Source organism: Leptidea sinapis, chromosome 31 (genome assembly GCF_905404315.1).
Source record: "Leptidea sinapis chromosome 31, ilLepSina1.1, whole genome shotgun sequence".
In the NCBI taxonomy this organism is placed as follows: domain Eukaryota; kingdom Metazoa; phylum Arthropoda; class Insecta; order Lepidoptera; family Pieridae; genus Leptidea; species Leptidea sinapis.
In genome coordinates this window covers 10,279,702-10,299,388 of record NC_066295.1, presented here as the reverse complement: position 1 = coordinate 10,299,388, position 19,687 = coordinate 10,279,702, and the positions used below count along the sequence as shown (strand labels likewise).

Sequence of the window (19,687 nt, the reverse complement as noted above, 5' to 3'; positions counted from 1 at the left end):
TAATGGGTAGGGCGTAACAATTACATTACCTGAACGACCTGCTCGTCTAGTCCTTTATTTCCATTAAAAAAACTGGCTTATCTATAAGTTGTTTTACTAAGTTTCAAGGTTGTCATACTAAGCAGGCTTAAATAATTTATAGGTCTAAATAGAGTGCGACCGTTGTGAGCATGTCGCAAAAAATAGCGGTGAACTGTTAACCTTTATTTTCAGCAACACACGCACATTAAGTAAAAGTGCCTTACACTAATTTATATATGCTTTGGTAAGATATAGCAGTCATGCTCAATAAAGAATAAAAACCTGGCCTGTTATAAAGGATAGTAGGTACTATTTAAAAACCATTTACAAATTGTTATTGCATAGAATATTACTTAGATAATTTATATGTCTAGAAAGAGTCTCTTGCTGTTATACAACCGATAAAAACAGGCCAGGAATATTAGTTTAATGTGCGTGACAAGCTACGTCTTACACTCGCGATTTGTATGACACTTTGTGTTACTGTGCGTGAATTGCTCAAAATAGAGGTTAGTTCTAAATTCTATTTTTTATATGTTTTCACAGCTGTCATACTCTATGATATGATATGATATAATGATCTAAGGCATATTAATACCATTTAATTTCTATAGCATTCTGTGACGTCACAACTACGTCTTGTCATTTAAAGGTCTCCAAGTGACGTCACAGTCACTAATAAGTGTTAAATTATATTGTAGTAAGTACTATTACAGAACCGTTACCTTCTAGCGCTATATTTCATACTAGCTAAACCGACAGACGTTGTTCTATTTTTCTATATATATATATAAAAATGAATTGCTGTCCGTTAGTCTCGCTAAAACTCGAGAACGACTGGACCGATTTGGCTAATTTTGGTCTTGAATTATTTGTGGAAGTCCAGGGAAGGTTTGAAAGGTGAATAAATATGAAAGTGTTCGGAATTAAATTAAAACAACAATTTTGTTTTTCCTTTGATGTGTCCCCCGTCGTCCGATATTTATTTTGTATGGACATATTTTCTATGAGAGAATATATGAAGTACGGTTTGACAGTTCTGCTGTGAAACAATCTCATTACAACAACAGGGAGTATTTTACGAAATAATTCTTGATGTTATGATATATTATTGACAAATTAATAAAAAACATTATTTTATTTATTATATACAGAACAACGTCTGTCGGGTCAACTAGCAATACATAAAAACTCTTGCAAGTCGAATTTCGTAAAATCCTCTTCTTCTTAGCTGACCTCTACTTGGCGAAAGGAATATTCCTATCAAATTTCAAGTCTCTACGCCTTATGGTTCCAGAGTAAGTGTGATGAGTATATATAGGTGGAAATCTCTTGTATATTTACAAATAAAAATATTTTACATGAATGTGTGACGGGCTTTTTACGCCTTCTATCCTAATGTTGAACCAACACAAATGTTGCTACAAATAACATTACTGGATCCAAATAAGGTTAGTCGATTCTGATATTGGCGGGGACAAACGCACAGACTGCCGCACAAAATATTAAAAACCATTGTTACAACAAGGGATCAATTGTGTTTACATATATATAACAGTTTTTATTAAAGACTAGTTGACCCAGCAAACGTTGTATTGCCATATAAAGTTATAAGAAAATTAATAATTAAAATTTTTGGGGTATAAAAAATAGATGACGACCGATTCTCAGACTATATAATATTAAGGTTATATAGTTATTTTATAATTATCTAGGCTTATCATTTACGGCTGTGCAAAATAGATGTTATCCGGAAACAGCTATTATATTTCTGAATGTTGGCCAAGAAGTGCTTAGTATCATTTAGAAAGAAAGATATATAAAATCTAATTAGTTATTTATTTTGAATTATTCTTTCAATTTGATTTCTGAACGACGGGGGACACATCAAGGAAAAACAAATTTTTTGTTTATATTATATTTTTTCCTTATTTAGAGAATTTTCATATTTATTCACCTTTTAAACCTTCCCTGGACTTCCACACATAATTCAACTCCAAAATAAGCCAAATCGGTCCAGCCGTTCTCGAGTTTTGGCGAGTTAATTTTAGAATTTAGCTACATACATTTTTAACTATATTTGGTAACAGGTTTAGGTATCATAATATTAAATATCCGTAATAGCTCATTGGGACACTGAACGTGACAAATGCGGTAGAAGACAAACAGTAAGACAACTCAAATTCAAATATTTTTACACAAAATAGCATTCAAAATCATAAAATGAAAGGTAAAATCTACAACCCATTCAAAAAATTATGCCTCAGACCTGAGAAGAACGGGCACAAGAAACTGAAGAAGCGGGCTTCTATGTCTCTACGCAACACTAAGCGACCAAACCGTGCAAAGAGTAGCTACCTGATCCCCGACAATTTGAGCAGCTCTTCGTTGCAGGAAGCCAAATGGCTTAACTGAATAAGATTTTATATTATACCCCGCTCGTACAACGAGGCGAGACCAAATTAACATCTCGAGCAACCCACAGAGTGGAAGCTTAATGGTAAACATGAGGCATCAAAGGCATTTGCCAGAAACTGTCATAGCCATAATGTTAACACCAGGAACAGACATAAGCTTATAATGCCTACTACTCGACTTAGTCGAGTTAGCAAATCTTTTGTGGGGCGATGTATATGCTTTTACAACAAGATCCCAGAAAATGTTCAAAGCAAAAGTATTACGTTATTCAAAAGAATTGTTAAAAAACGTTTGTGTGGTAAAGGTTACTATAATATAAATGACTTTCTTAATGATACCACAGATTAGGAATGGAGCGACCGCCCTCAGGCTATTAAATAATAAGTTTAATTGTACAATGTTACTTTGTAAATGTTACTTTAATTGTAAAACATATTTTAGATGAAAAAAAAAGCCCGCTGAGTTTGTTGCGCCCATTCTTCTCAGGCCTGAGGCATTCAGTTTGGAATGGGTGGTAGTTTTTTGACTTTCAATAAGTGATTTCACATCCTATTTTGAATAAAAATATTTGAATTTGAATTGTGTATTGACAATACAACTGCTAGGCCTTCTTCTACCAGCCTTGGATGTGTCAGCTGTACCAGAAGTCGCCATCTAAAAGAAAGAAAAAAATAAAAATCCTTTGATCATTTATACGTCTAGATAGACTATGACAGCTGTGAAAACGTCGAAAAAGAAAACTTTAGAACTAACTTCTATGTTATGCAATTCACGCACACTAACACAAAGTGTCTTACAAACACACTAAACTAATATTCATGACCTGTTTTTATCGGTTGTCTAACAGCGAGAGACTATCTAGATGTATAATAAATTATATAAGGAAAAATCATTATTCAATTAGGTCAAAATGACACGTCTTATGAATGTCAAAGATTTTACCACTAATTCGGAATACCTTTAATGAGAAGAAACTCATTGCCACTCTTTTTAACTATATTTACAGCATTTTACATTATATTTTATACAATTTATGTGATGCACTAGAATAAGTCAAACGTTTTGGCTTACCTACTTGTGTAACGAAAAAAAAAAGAAAAAGTTATTAATATTAAAAAATAACTCAAAGAGTAATTTTTTTAAGAAGAGGAAAATACATTTACTTATTGAAAACCACGAAACGGGGCGCATATGTCCGACCGACTAAAAACCTCCCCTGCCAGCTTTAGATAGCTTTTCGGCGACAATGGTAGCGGCCAAGGCGGCCTAAGATGGTTCACGGCCACGGAGAGACACCCAACGGGACTCAATCACGGCCCGGCTGTGGACTGAACCGAATAAAGAAAAGTTTATTGAAAAACTAATAGGATATCTGTAACCTACGTGTGTATGTATGTCTATGTGTGTGAGTGTTTGTGTATAAGTATCTGTTTATATTTGTGCATGTAATAGTGCGGGTGGGATGGCGCATTGGGCTGGACGTGGTCATTCGGGAGTGCCGTGGTTACCCAGGCACTTGACACAGCGAAGCTTGTGCTTGCAAAACTGGGCGGAGTGGCCGTACTGATGGCACCGGTGGCATTGCCCGGGGCCATTACGATGAGAAATCTCGACTTTCATACCCTGAAGCAAGCATAGGGTCGAGAGCCCAAATATCTGTTACCCCTCACGAGTGGGATCAGAACGGCAAGGACATGGTTTAAAGCCTGCCGTGTGATGAATTTTTTTTATGAAAACTTCTGCCGCAGTTAGCGCTCGGCTATGTTACTATAATCGATAATCAATGCTACTTGTATTTTGTATTAATAACCTCACCTTGATGAAGGTTTCGCTTATGTCGTGTGTTCATAATCACACACCGGTTTCAAAACACTGCTCTCCACGTATTCGTCAGTTATGTGTTCTGAAAGAAGTAAGCAAATATATTGCTTCAAGTTTTGTACAAATGAAAAGTCATTATAAATTATGGTTACCAGCACGGACTATTAAAAAATTAAGGACTCCATGTCACCTTACATAACAGTGTAGCACCAACACAAGCCGATTAACGTGGAAATACATAGCCCCACGCACACACTTACACTACTATAGGCCGATAGGTGGAATTGTCATCGTCTGTGATAGATTAGATTGCGTCACAATAAAATATTTACAAAATGCCGTCGTGCGTTGTGAAAAAGTGTGAAAACGGTACTATATAAGTATTTGTGTATATATGATTATTCCAGGGAGAAAAAATTGTGTAACTAGTATCCCCCGTAATCGCACACACACTAGCATAACGGTGCTTCACTTGCTAATATTACGGCGCGGAGCCCTTCTTTTTTTACTCGTCCGTGGGTACGAGCTGTTGTTTTATATATAACTTATTCATATATAATATCAATATCGCCTTTAAGTTTCAAAAACTGTGATATCAAAGTTTGTTTGACTTTGTCCGTGTAAATTTTACTTTTAAATTATGTTTGTGCACCGATCGGAATAGCTGTTTCTGGGATGAGCGTGTACAAGGAAATACCTACACAAAAATAAACTCCTTTTTTAGTTATATAAGTACAACAAATAGGTACCGATAAATATTTTTTGTAAAAAGATCTAATTGTACAGATACAGCACGGCTATGTTTTTATTAAATGTGTAGATTACTTTTCAATCATATAAATTTCTACTAAATTAACCCTACTTAACTGATTTCAAACGATAGCTCTCCTTTAAATAGTAGAACAATGGTATATTTTTTTAGCCTATATTTTGACATGTTTCATGAAAGCACTGCTTTTTAAGGTAGGTGGTTTGTTAATTGAAGCATTGACGTACAATAAACTACTAGATACCCAATCGCCTATTAAAAGTCCTCAAAAAATGTTCAAGCGGCGTCGTATACTTTAACTCAAACAGATGATATTAAAACATTCATTCAAATTAACACCTTATTTCGTAGCAGTAATGTTCATAGTCTATTATATAATTACTAGATGCGTAGGCAGAGTGATTGTGAGTCTAGGTGTTTATTGTACGTCAATTTTAAGAGGTAAAATTAGCTGAGGCCTTTTTGGACTTGACTGAGACTTGAATTCTATAACAATATTCCAGGAACTATCGCTGAGAAGGCAAAACCAGTGCAGTTAGGACAACTGCAGCTCCAACTAAGAACCCTGAGCCAAAACTCAAAAATCAGGTCTTTTTTTTTAGATAATTTCCTCATTCAAAAATTAAGCAAAAGCCAAGCAAAATCAACGAAATTTTACAAACGCCAAGGAAGGAAATATTCTGTGTCGGACCATTTGATTTTGAGATGAAGTTATTGTTTTGCATTTCAAGACAGACAAGGTGAGATATGTCTGTCTCTTTTCACTGCATTGTGTTTCGCGTAGGCAAGAAAAGTTAAGCCAATGCTGTACAGATCAACTTATTGTTACTTCTCTAGGGTGGATAATTGCTCTGAGTGTACATTGATCATCTAATGTCAAAGTTCTTTGTTGTAGTCAATGTCAAATCTATTGTCAGCTGCTTTTTGAGATTCGACAATTAGGTATTCTTATTGTCATATTATATATTAAAATAAAATATTACAACAGGTGATGAGGTGAACGAAGTGTATCCTGTGTATTCTCATTGTTGCAAGGTCGCTAAGGTTAACTTTGTATCTAAATCTATGTAACTACAAAATAAAAATATAACGTTATCGGTCTTAGTGACTGATAGCAAAATAGGATAAGTGATAACAAATAATCAATTAATAACAATAGAATTACTATCATGTTCACTAATTATACGAGAGCATTAAAACTCAGATAGTTGCACCTTACCGGCATAAACAAATGTGAATTGTGAACGTTTCAGGAAAAAGAGCATTGAAGTGAGTAAATAGTAAATACATTGTTCTTTAAACTAAAAGTTTCATACTTACGTGAGTGTTATTTTACATGTTTCTTAGTTAAATATATATAAACTATGCAAACAATATGTCATTTTAAAATTAAAATTAGTTAGGTACAATTTGAGATGTTCTCCAATTGTATTGGTTTAAAAAAATTAAACGCTGTTATGTTGTATCTTAATGTAGAGATTAAGTTATATTATTATTATAACTATTAAATATTGTCTTGCACCCCAAACTACAGTCTATGCCTAGTGTGGGGTAAAATAATTTGTGTAGGTGTGTCAATGTTATAATATATTGATTAAGAGTTCTTATTTTAACATTAAAATTAGATATTTAGCAACATCGGAAATTAATATAACCTACTGTATATGTAAAGGAATGTGATATAAAAATAAGTTTATTATTTTTTCCAGTATATTACAACAGTATTTTAGACTATACTAGGAAACTTAGGATCCAAGGTTAAGGCTTACAAATTAGGTTCTTATAGACATATCCATACATTTTCTTATATTATATACTTGTTAAAATATCTTGTTTTTAGTGAATAAAATCATTTAAGTACTATTACCACAAATTACTTATATACTTTTTTAATGACTCAAGACTTTAATATATTGGATTCTACCGTATCCATTAACTGTTTTAAACAAGACAATTACTAGGTTTAATCTATGAATGTGAATTTTGTTAAGCCAATCAGAAGCATTTATAAATAAAGTCATAATATATAGATTACCTCTACTGTATATTGTCATAATGTTTAAAAGACTAAGTATCAATTGTTTTTAAACTTGGAACATAAATCTTCATTTTAATGCCCTTTGTTAATCTTTGAACACAATGATCCATTAATATCACACTAATGCTTTTCAATAAGTCTTCCTTTATTTATATAGGTATGTTTTCTCCAACTAATATTATAAGTTTTATAAATTTCAGGCTTCAATTGGTTTCATGGCTCATGACTTCCATGTGGTTTATATATATATTTTGACACACCTGCACCTGATCGTATATTTTGCTTAAAATAATATTTTATTGTTAAAAATAATGTGAAACAAACTCTTAGGTTTATTTTACACTAGCTGACCTAGCAAACTTGTTTTGCCATTTAAATTATATATGTAAACCTTCCTTGAGCTTCAACAAATCTTTTACAAAAGATTTCTTTGAGATCGGTTGAATAGTTTAAGAGTTATTAGGGAACATACATTCTCTTTTAAATATATAGATTCATTTTAACAAGGTCCCTACTGACAATTTATGTATGACTAAAGAAAACTTGTAGGTGTGATAGGATATTTATAAATTTTAATTGAACTTAATCTTAACTTTATTTTGAAACAGACTTATTTACAGATTCTTTCCAACATGTTTCTTATCTATAAATCAAAGTATAGCTAAGTGATTTAAATAATTATGCACATTCATAATTATCTTGGCAATTTTCAGGCATCATTATTTTGTTCAATTAGTCAATACAGAAGAAACATAGTCTTTAACAGCATTTTCTAGTTGACCTTCAAAGACTTTCCCCAACGGCAATCTGATGTTGTTAGAAGTGTACTTGACAGCTAAACATGTTGATTAAATTGCAAAACTAATTTAACATATATAGTAGCTACCGAAATAAAAAAAATAAATCAAAATACCAACTTTGAACCAGAGAAGCATTCATTATTATATAAATAGTGAACTTCACAGATAGTTAGACAATAGACCAAGCAAAGGAGTGACATCACAATGCAAATTTTATTTATAATTAATAATAACAGACCTATACATAACAAGAATCACTATAGTGAAATAGGGTAAGTTTGGATATGGGGTGAGTCTGGATAATTTAAAGGTGTTTATTATTAGTGCACACACAACCAGCACAACACATGATAGACACAGACTGCTGACTGAAGTGAGGGGCCGAACATAATGGCGTCTGGATGTTTAGAAGTTATTTAAATTATCAGGGCTTACCCCATATCCAAAGTAACCCAGATGCACCATGCAAAATATATGATGATACTGTAGATCTATATTCTTTTCTAACTCTTGATTTCAGAATGATGAAAATTAAATATTCACTACATACATTGAGGTTGGCACAGGCCCTTTTAGCGACAAGGACGAGACAGCACAGGTGTTTTTCAGGAGCAATAGAAAAGAGTAATAATTTCTTCTTCCGACAAGTAAGTTGTCAAGTTTACTTATTTTACAATTTTACTTGTATTGAAGTCAACTATCATCTCAAAATTGATTCCTCTGAAAAATAAGAGAGTGTATGTGAAAGGATTAAATGGAGTAGATGAAAAAGGGAAGATATCAGGACCTGGGCTTGGAAACCGATAAAATCTAACTGGTTAATATTTAAGTATATATGGAGGCCTTTTTATTCGGTGTTGTATTACCTTATACAGATTTTGTTTATTTAAGTTACCAGTATACTATCATCTACTATTCGGTATGTATGCTCATATCATTTCGACTTTTGCAGAATTAAACGGAAACAATCTCCGAAAACTCCAAACGAAATAATAAAAAATAACCGATTTTAACCATTAAATTTAAACAAGGTGTCAAGCCTTAATCAGGACCATGATTGGTAAATACCAATTTCTACCTAAGTGTCTCAGAGATAAGCTGGGCTAACATGACCTTCAAATGTTATACTTACTAAAACTTATCTTAAGATTGTGTGTATGATTAAGATAATAGAGCACATTAAATTTCATGAGGGGGTACTATCAATATTACAAGCGGAGTATCAAGAAGGAATAAACTGTACAAGCTATTTAATAAGTTAGCTTAGAGAGGCTTTTTCATGGGTCTTGTTATTAAATTTTTTAATAAAATACTTTTTTTTTGTTATGAAAATAAGGGACGAGACGAGCAGGACGTTTAGCTGATAGTAATTGTTACGCCCTGCCCATAACAATGCAGTGCCGCTCAGGATTTTTGTAATACCCAAAAGTTCTGAGCGACACTACTGTGAAGCAGTAATGCGTAAGCATTATTGTGTTTCGGTCTGAAGGTCGCCGTAGCTAGTGAAATTACTGGGCAAATGAGACTTAACATCTTATGTCTCAAGGTGACTAGCGCAGTTGTAGTGCCAATAGAATTTTTAGGGTTTTTCAAGAATCCTGTGCGTAATAGGCAGTATCAATAACCATCAGCTGAGCGTCCTGCTCGTCTCGTCCCTTATTTACATGTTATTGCAATATGTTTTTTATTGTCACTCTCTATGGTAAATATTTATTATTTTTACTAGTTGACCCGACAGACGTTGTTCTGTATGTAATAAATAAAATAATGTTTTTATATGAATTTGTAAATAATATATCATAACATCAAAAATTACTTCGTTAAATACCCTGCTGTCGTAATGAAATTGTTTCACAGCAGAACTGTCAAACCGTGCGTCAATAAATTCTCTCATAGAAATTATGTATGGAGACATCAAAGGAAAAACAAATTTGTTGTTTTTATTTAATTTAGCAGCATTTTCCTATTTATTCACCTTTTAAACCTTCTCTGGAGTTCCACAAATAATTCAAGACCTAAATTTGCCAAATCGGTCCAGCCGTTCACGAGTTTTAGCGAGACTAACGAACAGCAATTCATTTTTATATATATATACTCGTGGACCCGACAGACGTTGTCCTGTACACACGTCTTAAATTTGAAAAATCGGTCCAGCCGTTAGGAGGAGTTCACTAACATACACATGAGCAGGAGAATTATATAACATGGACGGAATTGAGAATCTAAACCAATCTTAAATTCACTGAAACAAACAAAAAAATCATCAAAATCGGTCCAGCCGTTTAGGATGTAGTTTAATTGTGAATCTTAACCATTCTCGAATCCACCTGAAGACACACACCAATCTCAAATTTACTGGAACACCCAAAAATATCATCAAAATCGGTCCAGCCGTTTAGGAGGTAGTTCAATTGTGAATCTAAACCATCCTCGAATCCACCTGAAGACACACAGAAAGTTTCATCAAAAGCGGTCCAGCCGTCTAAGAGGAGTTCAGTGACATACACACGCACACAAGAAATATATATATTAAGATATAGATTATACAAATTAAATTTTGTTAAATTAGATCCTGTATGTAGATGGAGCCACAACCTGTACGTTGAACAAGATATACCAAAATTTACGTACCTTTTAACTAAGCTAACCGTTCGATTGGCTTAGTTGGAAAGAGCGTTCGGACGGAAATCAAGGGTTCGAGGTCCCGCATCGTTCATACGTTCAAGTTACAAAAAGAGATTAGATATATTTATTGAACAGTATATGTATTTGGTTAAGCCGTTATTATTTACTCATTGCAGTTATTTGATACAGAGAGCTGTACGTACACTTATCTGCTGGGTGACTCGGACACACGTGAGGCAGTTCTCATTGACCCCGTGCTGGAACAGGCTGAGAGAGATGCCAAGCTGATCACAGAGTTGGGATTCAAACTAATATATGCAAGTAAGTGTTCAGTTCAGTTCAGTTGACTGTTCAACAATGCTATCTTTGTAGTATTTTGTTAATATCCTGAACCACAACGGCGCCTATTTCTGGCGTGAAGCAGTAATGTGTAAGCATTACTGTGTTACAGTCAGAAGGGCGCCGTAGCTAGTGAAATTACTGGGTAAATGAGGCTTGACATCTTATGTCTCAAGGTGACGAGCGCAATTGTAGTGCCGCTTAGATTTTGGGTTTTTCAATCATCTTGAGCGGGTATTGTAATGGGCAGGGCGTATCGATTACCATCAGCTGAACGTCCTGCTCGTCTCGTCCCTTAATTTCATAAAAATAATGCTGCAGTCAGACAAAATGGTCTAGTAGTTGGTATCATAAGAGGGAGAAAATCCTCCACAGTGTGGTTTTCATGAGATTTTCTTCCACGTCCAACAAAGCTGTGGAATGAGCTTCCTTGTGCGGTGTTTCCGGGACGAAACGACATAGGTACCTTCAAAAAAAGCGCGTACAACTTCCAAGTGTTGCAAGAGAATGTGGTCGGCGGTTATCACTTAACATCTGGTGACCAGTACGCTTGTTTGTCCTCCTCTTCCATAATATAGTACTTCAAGCAGACACAAACTAACGCTCTTTAAGGTTCGACCATGTACAGCGTAGAAACTGGTGCATCCCATTATCAGCTAGTACCATTAGAATGCTTGCAGTGCAGAGCTGTCTGGTTTGTCGGGTCTCTGTATTGCGTAACGCACCTTTTTTATTAGGTGGGGCATACGGACTAATGGTTCAGCTGATGGGAAGTAAAAACCATCCCCAATATAAGAAGTCAAGAGGTGTGAGCCGGCATTTGAGGTGAGAGTGTGTTCCGAGTTTGAAGGTCTCTTCGCCGTGTCTTCTACCCCCTTTATCACAATTATAGTCCCTTGATGGATGGTTAAAATACTTGCGTCACCTATCGTTTCCCTTACACAGGTTAGCGTAGTCCCTGACTCATGGAAGTCAGCCCTTGTCCATCCGATCCAAAAAAAGGAGACAATTCGGATCCGGCAAACTACAGGCCTATTGCTATTACCTCCCTGCTCTCCAAAGCCCGTGAATGCTGGAGTGCCCCAAGGCTGTGTGCTATGTCCTACGCTGTTTCTTCTGCATATCAATGATATGTTTCACATTGCTATGCAGACAACAGCACTGGTGATGCCGTATACACGGGCCATGCAGGTCTCTTTCGGGAAATCGTCGACCAGTGCCGGGAGAAACTTGTGTCTTCTATCGAGTCCTCTCTCGAGAAGGTCGCGGAATGGGGGAAATTGAACCTTGTCCAATTTAACCCCCAGAAGTCTTAAGTTTGCGCGTTTTTCACTAAAAAAAAACCCATTTGTCGTATCACCGCTCTTCGACAACACTTCCCTTAAAGCCTCGCCTAGTATCGGAATGCTAAGTCTCGAAATCTCGAGCGATTGCCTATTCCGTGGCCATCTGTAGGGCATAGCCAAATTGGCTTCGAAGAAGCTGGGCGTCATCAATAGAGCACGCCAATACTTCAAGCCGGCCCACATTACAAAGCGCAGGTCCGGCCACACATGGAATATTGCTGTCATCTCTGGTCTGGCGCACCCGAGTATCAGCTCGATCCCTTTGACCGCGTGCAACGCAGGGCAGCTCGAATTGTCGGAGACCCAGTGCTCTGTGAACGGCTGGATCACTTGGCGTTGCGTAGAGACGTCGTTTCATTGTGTGTCTTCTACCGCATTTATCACGGGGAGTGTTCCGAAGAGCTGTTTAACCTGATTCCTGCCGCCGAATTCCACCTTCGCACGACACAAGTAAGGATATCATCCTCACCATCTGGATGTGTGGCGGTCCTTCACAGTGCGGTTTTCAAGGAGCTTTCTTCTTCGTACTACGAAGCTGTGGAATGAGCTTCCTTGTGCGGTGTTTCCGGGACGATACGACATGGGTACTTTCAAAAAAAGCGCGTACACCTTCCTTAAAGGCCGGCAACGCTCTTGTGATTTCTCTAGTGTTGCAAGGTAATGTGGGCGGCGGTGATCACTTAACAACAGGTGACCCGTACGCTCGTTTGTCCTCCTATTTCATAAAAAAAGGAGGGTGCAATGTGATGTGACGAACGACGACAGAAAATGAAATTTAATCCCCAAACTCCTCCGACGTGCGAACTTGCGCCTGTTTGAGACTAACAGGTGTTGACGAACTTGGGTGTTTGACGTTTGAATGTGTAAATGGATTAATTTTACCAACTAAGTTTACTCTTACAGGAAAACATCCTGATTTGGGATGTTTCCACGTTTTTGCTTTTTAATGCTTACCTATATTTAAAAAAAAAGTATATGACGAGGAAAGAACCTCTGTATTGTTTTTAAAAGGTGTGACGTCAGTACTGTTGACGTCACAATTGCTATCTTGCTGAAGATCACTCATTGGTTCTTCCAAAGAAAACTACACGAGTAAGTATTTTATTACGTACGACAGCCCGAGCACGACTAACTCCAGTGTCGACCGTGCGGCTGTATTTATAGGACTCGGTGCACGTGCACGTGTTTTCAATTCGTGTTGTTTTTTACAATAATTTCACGTCATAATGTAATTAGAGGATAAATTAAGAACTAATTTTAACTAAAATTAGTTAAACTGAATTATTCTCGTTTTTGTAATAGGTGTGTTGTAGTATTTGCGCCGATAATATATACATTATTATTAATAAACTGATCACAAACGATTTTGTACCCAACACGTATATAAAAGACTAACGTTGACTTTTTTGCCCCAATAAACTTATCGATGGTAACTCACCTTATCCGTACAGGCTGTCTGTCAATCGGATGACGTATAGCTTACCAGCGAAAGAAGTTTGTATGGAAATTGCAATTCACGCGTACCATTATTGTGCGATAATAATGACTTATCGGGTATATTGGGACAGCTTCAGATTATTGACAGCTAATCAGTAATTACTGACAGTAGAAGGTAATAATTTATCTCTATCTGTAGATAGTATATTGGTAACGGCCGTAAAGCTATCTCTGAATTTTTCTAAAATCGTCTCTAGACTGTTTGTAGGAATGAAGAGTGTAATAAAAATTACTTGTCAACAGTGAACACGCATATGCATGCGGACCACATAACTGGCACTGGTAGACTCAAGTCACTGCTACCTGGCTCCAGGAGTGTGATCGGGAAATCGTCCGGAGCTCAGGCCGACATACACCTGTGTGACGGAGAAGCCGTGAGGTTTGGTTGTCACCAACTAGTGGCGTGTTCGACCCCGGGACATACCAATGGGTGCTTTACATTCGTCTGTCACGAACAGGTTTTTATTTGTTTTTTTTTAATAAGGAGGACATGTATGAGCGTAGAGACGGCTCAGCTATATCATTTGACGACCCATATAGCCGAATAGTTAGTGACCCTGACTCCTAAGCTAGAGGTCCCGGGTTCGAATCCCGGTAGGTGTAATCACTTACATGATGACTATGGATGTTTGTTTCCGAGTCATGGATGTTTATATGTATTTATGTATGTTTAAGTAAGCATATTGTATTAAATATATCGTTATCTTGTACCCATAGTAGAGGCTATGCCTAGTTTGGGGCAAGATAATTTGTGTAAAAGTGTGTCAATATTATATATTATTATATTATATGATCACCGCGGCCTATCGTACACTAGAGGGCGACGTTATAATATTTAATCGGCGCCTATTTCTGCCGTGAAGCAGTAATGTGTAAGCATTACTGTGTTTCGCCAGTGAAATAGGAGTTTTTAGCCAGTGAAATTACTGGGCAAAATATCTTATGTCCCAAGGTGACGAGCGCAGTTGTAGTGCCGCTCAGAATTTTTAGCTCTTTTCAGAATCCTGATCTGCAGTGCATTGTAATGGTATTGGGCGTATCAATTACCATCATCTGAACGACCTACTCGTCTCGTCCCTTATTTTCATAAAAAAATAGTAATAACTTCAATTCTATTCGTCCTCGTGAAATAGTAGTTAAAGGTTCGTCCTCGTGAAATAGTAGTTAAAGGTGGAAAAAAAATCGTATATGAAGTTCTCTATGTGCTTAAATTTTAACCGGTTAGGATTTATATGATGTACGCCCGCCCAAATTTCCCATCGACTTAGAATCATGGAAAATGGCGAGAATAGAAGTTCTGGATTAAGACTCTTTGTCCTTGTTAATTCATTGATATATAAAGCTGCTTATGTTGAAAAAGATGGACGAGAAACTCAACGATTGTTCTTTTAAAAATATCAATTAATATCTAATGTTGCTTCGTGCTTGTACTACAAGGTTCAGAAAACACCAGTTTAATTCAACAAAATCTAGACTTCTTACTGGGTACCAATAACTCGTTACACACGAATAATGATACTGGCGATACCACTTGTTATAAGTATCGCACTGAATTATGAATTAATCAATTAGTCAAGTGCGATTCTATTTACATCCCCAAGGATTATTCTCGAATGTTCTCAAACAAAGTAGTAATAAACAACAAATAAACATATTGTTTACAAAACTAGGTATGTCAAGATCTCAAGTAAGGCAACATCTGATCTCTAAAATTGACTGGGATGTACTGCCTAGACCTCGTGTCAATGATGCTTTAATCCCTTTTAGTAGTAATGTCAAAAATCTAGGCTTACATATAGATTCAAATTTTTCTTGGCAGACGCAACTGAATGAATTAAGTAAAAAAGTTTTCTCCGCACATGGATCCCTGCGCCGGTTACGTAATCTTCTCCCAGTACCTAGTAAAATATGTCTTGCGCAGACTTGCCTGCTCTCCATTCTTGATTATGTAGACATTTGCTATCCCGACCTTACCAAGGCTCAGCTGGATAAACTCGAACGCCTACAAAATTTATGTATTCGCTTCATTTTTAACCTGCGTAAATACGATCATGTCTCCTCCTACCGAAAAAAACTCAACTGGCTTCCTATACGTCTACGTCGCAATTCCCACATTCTACACCTTCTTTACTCCATAATTTTTCACCAAAACACTCATCTTTACCTTAAAGACAGATTTGAGCTACTAGGGTCTCAGCATGAGCTTTCGTTGCGCTCTGCTGCGAAACAAATACTAAATGTTCCTTTCCATAAATCTGATAGCTATCACTCTTCTTTCACCATTAATGCCATCACTCTTTGGAATCAACTGCCGCTTACTATCCGTCAAGCACAATCAATAGCATCCTTTAAAAATCAACTAAAAAAACATTATCTGTTCTCTATTTGATAGAATCTATCTGTATGTCCACCAACCATCCACCAACATAATTCAACAATTCTGAAATGTTAATTATTGTTCCTACTTTTTACATATTTTACTTTCTTATAAATTTATCTATATTTTAGTATAGTATATATTATGTGTGTCTATATTTTTGACACTTCTTACCCTTTTAATGTACTGCCTTTCTCTTTTATTGTATTACAAATGGTTGCCTGGAAGAGATCACTATATAGTGATAAGGCCGCCATTTGCACCATATCATGTAATTATGTATATTAGTAATTAAGTTATATTTTGTTAATGTGGTGTCAAAAAAGTGTAATAAATAAATAAATAAAGATCGAGATTCCTTTACGCCGGTAGGTACCTATCAGATTTTAATTTAACTTGAACTATGTATACTGTTTTAAGAAATAAATATAAATGTATGAATCGCGAACAAATATTCGACGATGGACGCGGCTTTCGTAACTATATTATTCAATAAGTATGTCAATCAATTACATAAAGTTTTTGCTATGTTTTACCGTGACAGTTGGGTGGAGCAATACTAATAATAATATAGACAGACATTTACACAAATTATCTTGCCCCAAATTAGGCATAGCCTGTATTGTGGGTTCAAGACAACGATATATTTAATACAATATACTTAAACATATATACATATACACATCCATTACTCGGAAACAAACATCCATATTCATCATATAAATGATTGCACCTACCGGGATTCAAATCCGGGACCTCTAGTAGTCAGGGTCACTAACCATTCGGCTATATAGGTCGTCGTTTGTCATAAGCTACTAAACTAGACACCATAGGGCATAGACACCAGAGTCATGACGCGTCTGAGCTGGTCGCGCAACCAAACGAACACAGGTAAGTAACTCTCTATACAGCTGTATACATTTTGTTGGTAGCAGTGACTGGTTGCGCCATTGTGGTGTCCCAGTGAAAAATAGCCCTTTGGGCTTAGGGTCAAGCTCTGAGTCTGAACAACCTCATAGAGGTGTTCAGTTTTTCATCTTAAATATAATACATATTCGATAGCGTCTATATGGCAGTAAAGTAATATACAAGGATGTCTTGTAAATAACCTAGGACCGTTATGAAGAAACTGGGAGTCACAATATTATATTAAGCCGACCCACAAAATGGCCCTTCTTCTATAACCCGGCCACATATTGTACATTATTGCTATCATGGTATTATAATATACTCCGCCCGGTATTCTCTTCCCACGATGGCCTACGTCACGATAAGTGTTACCATTGATTGTTCTTTTTAGTAAATTTGGGTACTTTCTCATTTAGTTAATGAAAAATAATTTAAGTAAAATAAATTAATAACTAGCTTAACTAATCATTAACTCGTGTGTTTCATCTATTTAAATTAATTAATTTTATTGAATTATTAGTTCATAATTGCTTTATTAAGTTGAAAAATACATTTTGCTAATTCAATCACACACAGTGGCAAGACATCGCATTGACAAGTGTCACACTGACAGCTCGCCATTTCATCGCTAGTGTCGTGTCGCTCACGTCAATAGCGTTGTTTCACTCGAAAATAGTTTGAGAACAGTCATCGCAACTGATGACATATTCTTAGGTCATTAAGACCCAGCTGTCACGGAAAGATAATTCCAGCGGAGTATATAGTTATACCATTATTGCTATGATCTTGTGAGATCAACACTGCTAATAATCTCTGGTATGCAGAACTCTGAATGGCTCTCATACTTGGTGTCCCGTAGAGACCGCGTCGCTTCCATATATTTCTTCTACCGCATTTATCTGGGTAGCGTTCCGAAGAGCTGTTTGAATTGAGTCCCGTCGGCGATTTTGACAAGTCAATTCGATTTACTCTTAGGTCGAAAATGACACTAATTTGACGACCTATATAGTGGTTTAGTGACCTTGCCTACTGAGCTAGAGGTCCCGGGTTCGAATCCCTGTAGGTGCAAACATTTTTTTGATGTATTCGTATAGATGTTTGTATCCGAATCACGGATGATTGTATGCATTTATGTATGTTTAAGTAAGTATATTGTAGTAAATATATCGCTGTCTTGTACCCATAGTACAGGCTATGCTTGGGGCAAGATCATTTGTGTAAAAGTGTGTCAATTATATATAATTACTGGCTCGATATAGAATTTCCTCAATTTTATTTATCCATCATTGGACCAATTTGAAAGCACACATAGTAAAATGAAGAAAATAATCTCCAAACCGGTCTTGTCCATAAACGACGGAATGAACATAAAATTTAAAAAAATACTTAAAACTAGATAACCTCTTTCTTGAAGGCGATTAGAAGTTTAAACTTTTAAATTAATTATAATGAAAAAACGTGTAAATAATAAATTTATGCACATTAATACATCAATGGTTTTCTTTACTTTATTCCAGTGCATGGCATTCACTGGTGACGCGCTGCTAATAAGAGGCTGCGGGAGAACAGATTTCCAGGAAGGCAGTCCAGAAACCTTGTACCATTCCGTTCACAGCAGGATTTTCACCCTCCCCGACCACTTCAAAGTATACCCCGCCCACGATTACAAGGGGCAAACTGCTTCTTCTGTCGGTGAAGAGAAGAAGTATAATCCTAGGCTCACTAAATCATTGGAGGAGTTTGTTCAAATCATGGATAATCTCAATTTGCCTTATCCTAAAAAGATTGGTGAGTTTGGAATATGTTTTATTTAATCTGTAAGTACTATAAAAGGCCGGAACGCATTAGCGCGGCGCTGCGCAGCGCTGCACTGCGCGACACTAAGCGTCATAATATTATTCCAACCATGTTGTATGAATAATGTTAATTGTTAAATTTATAGAATTTTGTCTAATTTAATTATATTATTATTATTTGTATAATTTAATTAATTTTAATAACTAAATAAAATAATTTAATTATTAGTTTGATTTAATAAATTAATAATCTAATTATATTCATTTATTTTGGATGCATACTCTTACAAACTAATTTATTTTGTATATTACAGCCATTGTAAAATACTCTATTGATTGAAAAGAGTGGCCGTTGTGTTTTTTGTATGTTCTTTTCAAGAGCTCTCCTTTTTCCGAATCATTATGGTAGATTCAGTAGTTTAAAAGAAATATTTATAGTGACGATTCAAAAGCGCTTAGTTTAAGGCTAATTGAAAAAGGGTTATTTGACTTCGATATCTTATTTTTTTTTCCTCATCCGTTAATAGGTTCTTCTTCTGCACACAATAAAGAAATAATGACCTAATCCTCGTCACCATCGCTCATCTTGTAATGTTGCTCGCACGCAAAGTGCTGTAGAAATAACCGTCGAGCGCAGCGCCGCTGTAATGCGTTTCGGACTTAACAGCGATAAGAATTAGTTAACTGACACATACAATAAATTAATAGTTACTTTGTGGAAATTCACTGCTATTTATAAATGATCCTTAGTGATAATTTTTCCCGAAAACTCGAATTTGGCGAGTCAACAGCTCCTGAACATGTCTCGTGTAGGGGTGAAACACGCGTCGAGGTGATTTGTGAAACTTAGCAGAATTAACACTACAGACAAATACAGTGTTTCTCAAGATTTAACAGATAATGAAACTAATATGTTCTAGAATAAAGGAAC

At 35.9% G+C, this 19,687-nt stretch overlaps 1 protein-coding gene across 3 annotated transcripts in view; it reads left to right on the top strand.

The window, feature by feature from the left end:
• Positions 1-19,687, top strand: part of LOC126974132 (persulfide dioxygenase ETHE1, mitochondrial) — a 132,511-nt gene that overhangs the window by 110,061 nt on the left and 2,763 nt on the right. The window contains exons 2-6 of one of the 3 annotated variants that reach the window (XM_050821563.1): positions 6,280-6,298; positions 8,388-8,514; positions 10,669-10,813; positions 13,918-14,132; positions 18,478-18,748. In XM_050821563.1, coding sequence (XP_050677520.1) covers positions 8,389-8,514; positions 10,669-10,813; positions 13,918-14,132; positions 18,478-18,748 — 757 coding nt within the window. In that variant the 5' untranslated portion in view covers positions 6,280-6,298; position 8,388. Of the gene's footprint in view, positions 1-6,041; positions 6,350-8,387; positions 8,515-10,668; positions 10,814-13,917; positions 14,133-18,477; positions 18,749-19,687 lie in introns of those variants that run through there. The other 2 variants (XM_050821564.1, XM_050821565.1) reach the window with 2 other exon arrangements.